The following is an 11620-nucleotide window of genomic DNA, read 5'->3' as shown; positions in this document are numbered from 1 at the left end:
TCTAATATCGGACCACACTGGAGAGTGCTGTGGGACGATCTTAGACTCCGCCTCCTCACAGACGAGCCTCCGGCAGAACCAGCGTTGATTGGCCGAATGCTGTACACTGGCCAATCAATGCTGGTCAATTCATTCCTATGAGAAAAGTAAGCTCCCTCGTAACCGCAAGCTACCAGCTCTCCTGACTAGCAAGGAAGAGCCTGCGGCAAATCAACGCTGGTTCTGCATCAGGCTCGTCTTTGCTAGTCAGGAGAGCTGGCAGCTTGCGGTTACGAGGGAGCTTACTTTTCTCATAGGAATGAATTGACCAGCATTGATTGGCCAGTGTACAGCATTCGGCCAATCAACGCTGGTTCTGCCGGAGGCTCGTCTGTGAGGAGGCGGAGTCTAAAATCGGACCACAGCAATCTCCATTGTGGTCCGATATTAGACTCCGCCTCCTGGCCAGCGTTGATTGGCCGAATGCTGTACACTGGTAGAGATGAGCGAGTACTGCTCGGATCAGCCGATCCGAACAGCACGCACGCATTGAAATGAATGGAAGCACCTGGTACTTTCGCTTTGACGCCGGCCGGCCGCTTAACCCCCCACGTGCTGGCTACGTCCATTCATTTCAATGCGTGCGTGCTGTTCGGATCGGCTGATCTGAACAGTACTCGCTCATCTCTATACACTGGCCAATCAACGCTGGCCAATGCATTCCTATGAGAAAAAGTAAGCTCCCGCATAACTGCAAGCTGCCAGCACTCCCGACTAGCAAGGACCTACTCGCTCATCTCTAGTCGTAACCATGAAATGTCGTAATCCGAGGACTACCTGTATATGGAACTGAAACATTTCCCAAAGGGTCACTTCAAATGTCTGTATCTCTGGTGTTATACATTCTAGAAAAATGGGTCTGGTATCACCTACTATATACCCCCGAAAACTATCTGTTAAGATAAGACTTCCAGTGAATTTACAGCACAATGAGACGTCATAGGAAATGCCCAACGCCCTCGGAGACAGTGTTCTGCACACCTCTGTATGTAATTGAGAGAAGCCACAAATTATACCGTATGAAGTCGGGATTTCCCATCTCTTGTGCAGCCACTGGATAAGCTGGCAACGAGTGAGCAGAATAGTCCTACTAAGTCCCTGCTACAAGTGTTAGTTGACACCAGTCACTTGGTGCAAATCACCTTGGGGTGTCCAGTGTCCCCCTTGGTCCTTAAAAGCTGATTGTCCAGTTCAGTAAAACCTGAGATAGAGGTAGAATAGAGGAGCAGAACTTTAGGAGGAGACAGAAGCTCGCAGACAGAGACTGACATACTCAGCTTGTGAGCAGAACCTTACTGGATATCACTTCCTCCTCGTTTGCTTGAGAGACAACGGTCATTCCTAAACTGTGCCCCATTGGACATATAGATATATTTTCACCAGCAGGTGATCATTGTACTGTGAAATTCTGCAATTGCTCAAATAGTAGAAATTAATTTGTAAATCGTTTCAGTGTAAGCTTACCAGTCTTGCTACATAGTTATACCACATTCCCGCTCACACTATCGTATTGTTTGACTACTCGGTCTCTGACTGGTCTAACCAGGTAGTGCTAGAATTTACTACTATCCCATCCTGAGGAGAGAGGAACACAACCTAAGTCATGTGTATCATCTGCTCACTTCAGCCTAAATGGTTCTGTCCAGTTAAAGTTACCGCATTGTACAACAACATGTAAGCAATTCTCAAAGTGCAAACACACAGCAACAATAAAGAAGTGCAACAGTGTTACCCTAAGAAACCACATCTGTCCCCACCAATCTTGTGGCTTTAGACTTGAGGTTCTCAAACTTATTTCGTCTACCGCCCACTTTGAGAATCAATTATTTTCTTGAAATCTAACTTGACCACATCTTAAAAATCACAATCACAATCATTGCTTTCATTTTATTTAATGATTGCTGCCATAGGAGTCTTATCCTGTTTCTGAGTTCAAACTTACATTTTAAGAGACCAATAAAAAGCAACTTTAGAAATAATATTTAGAAAAACTTTTATGTAATTTAAAACAAACATTTCAATTACAATTTTAAAACTAATCTAATGTGAAGGGGGAATCTGATGATATGTTACAAGTTTCTTAATATCAGGCTTGAGTTTACTCAAAAACAGCTGTAAGTCACTGCGTTCGGTAAGGGTTAGTTCAAATCTGCGTTGGTATTGCTTCCGGGGGAGTCTGCACGGGGAACCCCCAAATGGAATACCAAACGCATTTGCAAGTGCTGTGCAGTGAAAGCACATGGACCCTATAGACTATAATGGGGTCCGTGTGCTTGCCGCACGCTGCCCGCATGAAAAGTAGATTGTGAAGTACTTTCCTGTCCGCATGATCCCTGCGGAGATCTGGCGGCAAGCACACGGACCCCATTATAGTCTATGGGGTCTGTGTGCTTTCACTGCACACCGCTTGCAAATGCGTTCGGTAGTCCATTCGGGGGGTCTCCTTGCGGACTCCCCCAAACGGAATACCAACGCAGATGTGAACCAAGGGTAAGCTACTTATCAATATATCAGATCCCGTAAGCCTTGTCTCAGCCTGGCTCTGCTTTTCCCTCCTTTCCCTTACACCTACCCTATCACCAATATTACATGATGCTTTATATCACTTTATATCATGTATCCTGTGTTGTATGGTCCAGTCACAATCCTGTACTGTGTCACACGCTTACAGTGTACAGTTTATGGTTTCGGTTTTGTTTCTTCTGTCGATTGTCCGATGTTTGTTATTTTGTACATAGTTGTTGGTTAGGCAGGGTGGAGCTGTTCATTCCCAATCAGGTGTGGATTGTGGTAAATAGGATGTGGTCCAATAACATAGCAAAAGATTTAGGAAAGGTATACCGCTCTGGTGAAATGATATCAGTGCAGCAATACTGAAGAACATAGAATTATAAAGATACACTTATCTGTACACAGCAGGATTTGGCTTTGGTAAGTACTTGTTTTTACTGATTATTTATAATGATGTCAGAGACAGAATACAGAGGAATAAGAGGCAGAATACAGGGGAATAAGAGACAAAATACAGGGGAATAAGAGACAGAATACAGGGGAATAAGAGACAAAATACAGGGGAATAAGAGACAGAATACAGGGGAATAAGAGACAGAATACAGGGGAATAAGAGACAGAATACAGAGAATAAGAGGCAGAATACAGGGGAATAAGAGGCAGAATACAGGGGAATAAGAGACAGAATACAGGGGAATAAGAGACAGAATACAGGGGAATAAGAGACAGAATACAGGGGAATAAGAGACAGAATACAGAGGAATATGAGACAGAATACAGGGGAATAAGAGGCAGAATACAGGGGAATAAGAGACAAAATACAGGGGAATAAGAGACAGAATACAGGGGAATAAGAGACAGAATACAGAGGAATATGAGACAGAATACAGGGGAATAAGAGGCGGAATACAGGGGAATAAGAGGCAGAATACAGGGGAATAAGAGACAGAATACAGGGGAATAAGAGACAGAATACAGGGGAATAAGAGACAGAATACAGGGGAATAAGAGACAGAATACAGGGGAATAAGAGGCGGAATACAGGGGAATAAGAGACAGAATACAGGGGAATAATAGACAGAATACAGAGGAATATGAGACAGAATACAGGGGAATAAGAGGCAGAATACAGAGGAATATGAGACAGAATACAGCGGAATAAGAGACAGAATACAGGGGAATAAGAGGCAGAATACAGAGGAATAAGAGACAGAATACAGGGGAATAAGAGACAGAATACAGAGAATAAGAGACAGAATACAGGGGAATAAGAGACAGAATACAGGGGAATAAGAGACAGAATACAGAGGAATAAGAGGCAGAATACAGGGGAATAAGAGACAGAATACAGGGGAATAAGAGGCAGAATACAGGGGAATAAGAGACAGAATACAGGGGAATAAGAGGCAGAATACAGAGGAATAAGAGACAGAATACAGGGGAATAAGAGAGAATACAGAGGAATAAGAGGCAGAAAATAATGGAATAAGAGACAGAATACAGAGAATAAGAGACAGAATACAGGGGAATAAGAGACAGAATACAGGGGAATAAGAGACAGAATACAGAGGAATAAGAGGCAGAATACAGGGGAATAAGAGACAGAATACAGGGGAATAAGAGACAGAATACAGGGGAATAAGAGACAGAATACAGGGGAATAAGAGGCAGAATACAGGGGAATAAGAGGCAGAATACAGGGGAATAAGAGGCAGAATACAGAGGAATAAGAGGCAGAAAATAATGGAATAAGAGGCAGAGTACAGGGGAATAAGAGGAAGAATACAGAGGAATAAGAGGCAGAAAATAATGGAATAAGAGGCAGAATACAGGGAAATAAGAGACAGAATACAGGGGAATAAGAGATAGAATACAGATGAATAAGAGATAGAATACAGAGGAATAAGAGACAGAATACAGGGGAATAAGAGGCAGAATACAGAGGAATAAGAGTCAGAATACAGGGGAATAAGAGACAGAATACAGAGGAATAAGAGGCAGAAAATAATGGAATAAGAGGCAGAATACAGGGAAATAAGAGACAGAATACAGGGGAATAAGAGATAGAATACAGAGGAATAAGAGACAGAATACAGGGGAATAAGAGGCAGAATACAGAGGAATAAGAGGCAGAATACAGGCGAATAAGAGACAGAATACAGGGGAATAAGAGGCAGAATACAGGGGAATAAGAGGCAGAATACAGGGGAATAAGAGACAGAATACAGGGGAATAAGAGACAGAATACAGAGGAATAAGAGGCAGAAAATAATGGAATAAGAGGCAGAATACAGGGGAATAAGAGACAGAATACAGGGGAATAAGAGGCAGAATACAGGGGAATAAGAGGCAGAATACACGGGAATAATAGACAGAATACAGGGGAATAAGAGACAGAATACAGGGGAATAAGAGACAGAATACAGGGGAATAAGAGACAGAATACAGGGGAATAAGAGACAGAATACAGAGGAATAAGAGGCAGAAAATAATGGAATAAGAGGCAGAATACAGGGGAATAAGAGACAGAATACAGGGGAATAAGAGGCAGAATACAGGGGAATAAGAGGCAGAATACAGGGGAATAAGAGACAGAATACAGGGGAATAAGAGACAGAATACAGGGGAATAAGAGACAGAATACAGGGGAATAAGAGGCAGAATACAGGGGAATAAGAGGCAGAATACACGGGAATAATAGACAGAATACAGGGGAATAAGAGGCAGAATACAGGGGAATAAGAGACAGAATACAGGGGAATAAGAGGCAGAATACACGGGAATAATAGACAGAATACAGGGGAATAAGAGACAGAATACAGGGGAATAAGAGACAGAATACAGGGGAATAAGAGACAGAATACAGGGGAATAAGAGACAGAATACAGGGGAATAAAAGACAGAATACAGGGGAATAAGAGGCAGAATACAGGGGAATAAGAGACAGAATACAGGGGAATAAGAGACAGAATACAGGGGAATAAGAGACAGAATACAGGGGAATAAGAGACAGAATACAGGGGAATAAGAGACAGAATACAGGGGAATAAGAGACAGAATACAGAGGAATAAGAGGCAGAAAATAATGGAATAAGAGGCAGAATACAGGGGAATAAGAGACAGAATAAAGGGGAATAAGAGGCAGAATACAGGGGAATAAGAGGCAGAATACAGGGGAATAAGAGACAGAATACAGGGGAATAAGAGACAGAATACAGGGGAATAAGAGACAGAATACAGGGGAATAAGAGGCAGAATACAGGGGAATAAGAGGCAGAATACACGGGAATAATAGACAGAATACAGGGGAATAAGAGGCAGAATACAGGGGAATAAGAGACAGAATACAGGGGAATAAGAGGCAGAATACACGGGAATAATAGACAGAATACAGGGGAATAAGAGACAGAATACAGGGGAATAAGAGACAGAATACAGGGGAATAAGAGACAGAATACAGGGGAATAAGAGACAGAATACAGGGGAATAAGAGACAGAATACAGGGGAATAAGAGGCAGAATACAGGGGAATAAGAGACAGAATACAGGGGAATAAGAGACAGAATACAGGGGAATAAGAGACAGAATACAGGGGAATAATAGACAGAATACAGGGGAATAAGAGACAGAATACAGGGGAATAAGAGGCAGAATACAGGGGAATAAGAGACAGAATACAGAGGAATAAGAGACAGAATACAGGGGAATAAGAGACAGAATACAGGGGAATAAGAGACAGAATACAGGGGAATAAGAGGCAGAATACAGGGGAATAAGAGACAGAATACAGGGGAATAAGAGACAGAATACAGGGGAATAAGAGGCAGAATACAGGGGAATAATAGACAGAATACAGGGGAATAAGAGGCAGAAAATAATGGAATAAGAGACAGAATACAGGGGAATAAGAGGCAGAATACACGGGAATAATAGACAGAATACAGGGGAATAAGAGACAGAATACAGGGGAATAAGAGACAGAATACAGGGGAATAAGAGACAGAATACAGGGGAATAATAGACAGAATACAGGGGAATAAGAGACAGAATACAGGGGAATAAGAGGCAGAATACAGGGGAATAAGAGACAGAATACAGGGGAATAAGAGACAGAATACAGGGGAATAAGAGGCAGAATACAGAGGAATAAGAGTCAGAATACAGGGGAATATGAGACAGAATACAGGGGAATAAGAGACAGAATATTGCCCTATGAGTGCATTTGGCGTTCTAATATATGGTGATGCCATCTGAACATAGTCTAAGCCCTCCGGTAATCTTATTCATAGTTCTGTAATAGACAATAATATTATTGTTCCAGCTGCGTGTTTATAAGAACGAATGTTCAGATTTCATTGTGTGTCTTTTTTCTGTCCTGCAGTTTCTAACCATGGACCGAGAAATAATGAAGAACTTTTGTTATTTGCTCTCGGACATTGCCAATTCCCCAGAACTAAAAGCCTTATCTCCCAGCACGACGCGCCCGTCCGCCATCCAGTACTCCAGCTTTGTACTGTCCATAGTCACCTGTTGTATTGGATTGATCGCCAACATTATTGTCATCCTCGCCACCGGATTCTTAATGAAGAAGAACAAATATAAAATCTGGTTCCTGAACTTGGCTCTGGCGGATTTCATCTTTCTTCTCTTCCTACCACTTTATGGTGCGTCTGTGCTAAGAGCAAAATGGCCGTATGGATCCAACATGTGCAAATTCTACAACTTCCTTAGCTTTGTTAATACCTATGCCAGTATTTACATCCTCACAGCGCTAAATATTGATCGCGCCTTGTCTGTAGCCAAACCACTCTGGCACAAGGCGTTTCATTCTCGGACATTTTGCTTGTATATGTGTGCACTGATCTGGGTATTATCCTTGCTATGTAGTATCCCAGCCATCATCTACAGTGATATAGGTGGAGAAGGCATATGCACTCTTTCTCGCTATGACACTACCTATTTTGCCTACAAAGCTGGAGCAATCCAGGTAGCTCCTTTTTATCCACGGGAATTCTGTAATGCACACCTTACTGACCTTAAAGACCTTACAAACCTTACAGGCTTTACAGGCTTTACAGGCTTTACAAGCTTTAATATTTCTGTAACAACAGAATATGTCAAAGTGTGGAGCGAGGTGACTTTTACAGCGATGCGTCTTGTAGTTCCACTTGCAGTTCTTGGTTTCGTCGTCCCACTGTGTATTATCCTGGTCTGCAATGTCATCGTTGTCATTGTTCTTTATATAAAGAATTCTAAGACAATGACATCATCCACACCGTACAGAGTGGTTATACTTTCTGTTTTGAGCTTTTTCTGTGCCAGGACTCCATATGTTTTATCCTATATCATTTTCTTGGTATCTGTTCACACAATGAAGATGACTTTGATGTATAAACTATCAATCATTTTGCCACTGTTATTCACCATAGCTGCTACCAGCAGTTTACTAAATCCACTGGTGAATGTGTTCATTGGAAAGCAAGTCAGGAGTGAAATAAAGGATTTTTTCAGGAAGAAGTCCATCTGTGTTCCAAAATCATGAGAGGAGACAGACAGAGATAGAGGAGAGAAATAGAGGAGAGGGATTTCTATCTGCTACTTATGGCACTTTATTAGCAGCTTTTGCTACAGTTTAGTCAGTAACTACTAATATACATAATAGCACTTTGCGGAATTTCCAAACTTAATCTTTATGTAACTAAATCACGTTTCTTGATTGAGCGGCCACATGTCAGTGCATGTAGTAACACATAGAGAAGTGGTGACAAGAAGTTCAGTCTCCTGTAATATAGTTTGCATGTGGACGCTACACAAGCTTGTATGAGGTCACTTTATCAGGATACAAGTAATACAAGAACATTACAAGATAATAGATACAATGTAATCAGAATCTCGTAGGTGTATAGGCAGTAAATATAACAAAAATGTCATTTACAATAATATCACTATTATGTGCTTGCTCATATCTTAGGTGGAGAATGACTTTATGATCTGCAACTTGTCTGATAACCATTTGCAATAAAGTCTGGCTTTGAATTTAAGAGTGTGTCGGATTTCTTCATGCTTTATTGTATCTTCACTTCACAAGCCAACACTCTCTGGACACTGCTGTTTCTTTCCTGAGATATATAGTTACGTAGTTACATAGTAGATGAGCTTGGATAAAGACATTAGTCCATCAAGTCCAGCCTATAACCAGATCTCCATCAAATTTATTTATGAGTTACTAAGGAAGTAAAATCTCCCTTGGAAGAGCCAGCGTATTCACATGGGCAATGCTTGAATTCTTACACAAAGTAAGAATGAGTAAAATTATCAAAAATTCATTTAAAAAATCTGCTTTAATATAAAAACTTGACTTAAAAATTAGGACATTTTTGGTGACACATTCCCTTTAAGCCGGTCCTTGGAAAGTGACATGAACGAGCCCCAGGAGTTTCCTTCTCTTTGTGGTAATAGGATGATTTGCAGTTTAGTGTTAGCACCCTCTGAATATTACGTTGATATGTTTTTTATATTTTCTTATTTCTTTTATCTATATTTGTAGCTCTATATACATAGGCTCATGTTTTACATAGGCAATCGTCATATCCTGTACATGACTCTAGTCACATGCAGATGTTAGTTGAGATAGAAACATAAAACTTGTTAAACAGCCAATGGTATTAAAGATAAGTCTATAGACCCTGAGACGAGATACTTAATGTGTGACTATGATACAAATTGTGCAGTAGTGACCAGGAATATTCTAACATATCACTTCTCATTATACAAGACCTTCCTTTTGAACACAGTCCATCACAAGGTCTGCCAAGGAATGAAGATAAGGTACGGGGACTGAATATACAGTATGTGTAGATGTTGGATTTGTACTGTCCTTGAATAGCCCTTGTGCTAACTGTATATGTGACCGCTAGGGTTGAGCCGATCTTGACTTTTCAGGATCGATTTTGAAATCCAATTTCCGATCATTTTTCATTCGAACCCGATCTCGATCCCAATGCAAGTCAATGGGATTTTTTTACTAATTGGAGATCGGATTTTAAAAATAATCCTATTCACTATACAGCATGGAATCTAACAATGGAATGAAGAAGAAGGAGAACACCGGGCACCAGACCAGCCATCTCTGCAGCTAAGTAGCTAATAGAGAGGTTAGCTAGTCTCCCAATAGAATGAATGGACGCAACTGGCGCGCAGGGGGTTAAGGCTGTGTACCGGCTGCTTCCATTCATTCCTATGGAACCGCAGCGGAGCCTTCACACTGAGTATACACTCCGCTCAGAATGAAAAATGAATGAAAAATCAGCAACATCTGGATACAGGTATGATATCTCTGTCTGTTCCAGTGTGACGCTCCCTTCATCTACCTGTCATCTCTTCTTATACCTTATCCTGGGGAGTCAGCCATTTGCCCTTGGGGGAAGGAACTTCCTCCCAATCCTTTGAAGACAAAACTAGTTCTTCTCTGTCTCCCTTATACATGCAATAATAATAATATAGAGTCCTGGGATGTATTTGGAGTATACATACAATAATAATGCTATCTGGGCATAGTCTAAGCTCTCCAGAAGTCGTATCCATAGCTAGAATACACCGTCATATTATTCTCCAGCTGCTTCTATATAACAATGAATGCTTAGATTACATTTTGTCTTTTTCTCCACCCTGCAGTTTCTAACCATGGACCGAGACATACTTGAAAACTTGTGTTATATGATGTGGGATATAGCCAATTCCCCAGAACTCAGAGCCTTATCTCCTAGCAGAAGCCACCCCAATACCATCCAGTACTCCAGCTTTGTACTGTGCATCGTCACCTGTATCATCGGATTGGCCGCCAACATTATTGTCATCTTCACCACCGGATTCTTAATGAAGAAGAACAAATATAAAATCTGGTTCCTGAACTTGGCTCTGGCGGATTTCATCTTTCTTCTCTTCCTACCACTCCATGCTGTGTCTATACTAAGAGCAATATGGCCGTATGGATCCAACATGTGCAAATTCCACAACTTCCTTAGCTTTGTTAATACCTGTGCCAGTATTTACATCCTCACAGCGCTAAATATTGATCGCGCCTTGTCTGTCGCCAAACCAATATGGCACCGGAGGTTTCATTCTCGGACATTTTGCCGCTCTATATGTGCCCTCATCTGGGTATTCTCCCTTCTATGTGGTATCCCAGTCATCATCTACGGTGAAGCATATGGACAGAGCCTATGTGTTGTCACTTACCAAAATGCTACTAATTTTGAGAACATTTTTAGTCACGATTTAGAAGACATTAAGTCCGCTTCGATTCCACCGGAATGGTGTAGACTATTTCCAGACATCCTCAGTATTTCTGAACAAACACAAATTCTCACAATGTGGAAGGCTGAGACTGCAATGACAATGAACCTTGTAATTCCACTGGCAGTTCTTAGTTACATTGTCCCGCTATGTGTTATCCTGGTCTCTAACATCATCATTGCTCTACATGTGAAGAATTCTAAGATGGCGGCATTGTCCCGACTCTACAGAGTGGTTATAGTTTCTGTTATGAGCTTTTTCTGTGTTAGGACTCCATATGTTTTAACCTATATCACTTTGTTGGTATCTATGCACAATTTGAAGATGAGTTTCATATATAAACTATCTGCCATTTTGCCGCTGTTGTTCACCATAGCCGCTACCAGCAGTTTCCTAAATCCGCTGGTGTATGTGCTCGTAGGAGAGCAAGTCAGGAGTGAAATGATTCATTTTTTTAGGAAGAAGTTGATCTTTGTTCGCAGATTGTGAAGAGTGATATGAGAACGGGACTCGCAACTTCTATCTGATGTGCAGCTTTTGTTAGCTATTACACTATAACTTAATATGTATGACATCACTTTGCAGAATATCTGATGCATGACATCACTTTGTGATCTGATTTCTCTCACTCTTATACCAACACTTTAAGGACAGCGATACTTTATGTTTTCTGAGCAACTGCCTTGTGTCTTGTCTCTATGGCCATCAGTTCAGTACATGTAACACTTACAGGCGCGGTCACAGGCAGTTCTATCTACTATAAGATACTGTAGTT

General features: G+C 41.3%; 2 protein-coding genes across 2 annotated transcripts; both read left to right on the top strand.

The window, feature by feature from the left end:
• The first annotated feature begins 6940 nt into the window (after window positions 1-6940).
• LOC142216717 (chemerin-like receptor 1) lies at window positions 6941-8092 on the top strand. The gene is made up of 2 exons (XM_075284752.1): window positions 6941-7586; window positions 7659-8092. The coding sequence occupies exons 1-2, from the start codon at window positions 6941-6943 to the stop codon at window positions 8090-8092; spliced, it is 1080 nt and encodes a 359-aa protein (XP_075140853.1).
• A 2141-nt stretch (window positions 8093-10233) lies between these two features.
• Window positions 10234-11334, top strand: LOC142216716 (chemerin-like receptor 1). The gene is made up of 2 exons (XM_075284751.1): window positions 10234-10776; window positions 10810-11334. The coding sequence occupies exons 1-2, from the start codon at window positions 10234-10236 to the stop codon at window positions 11332-11334; spliced, it is 1068 nt and encodes a 355-aa protein (XP_075140852.1).
• Window positions 11335-11620: the final 286 nt, after the last annotated feature.

Source organism: Leptodactylus fuscus, chromosome 8 (assembly GCF_031893055.1).
Source record: "Leptodactylus fuscus isolate aLepFus1 chromosome 8, aLepFus1.hap2, whole genome shotgun sequence".
NCBI lineage: Eukaryota > Metazoa > Chordata > Amphibia > Anura > Leptodactylidae > Leptodactylus > Leptodactylus fuscus.
This window is presented reverse-complemented; position numbering and strand designations above follow the sequence as displayed.

Excerpts from the sequence above, each read along its gene's own strand:
- LOC142216717 (XM_075284752.1), top strand. The coding sequence starts at position 6,941 with ATGGACCGAGAAATAATGAAGAACTTTTGTTATTTGCTCTCGGACATT. Across the intron at positions 7,587-7,658 it reads TAATGCACACCTTACTGACC|CAGAATATGTCAAAGTGTGG; the intron begins TTAAAGACCTTA and ends TTTCTGTAACAA.
- LOC142216716 (XM_075284751.1), top strand. The coding sequence starts at position 10,234 with ATGGACCGAGACATACTTGAAAACTTGTGTTATATGATGTGGGATATA. Across the intron at positions 10,777-10,809 it reads CATATGGACAGAGCCTATGT|AACATTTTTAGTCACGATTT; the intron begins GTTGTCACTTAC and ends ACTAATTTTGAG.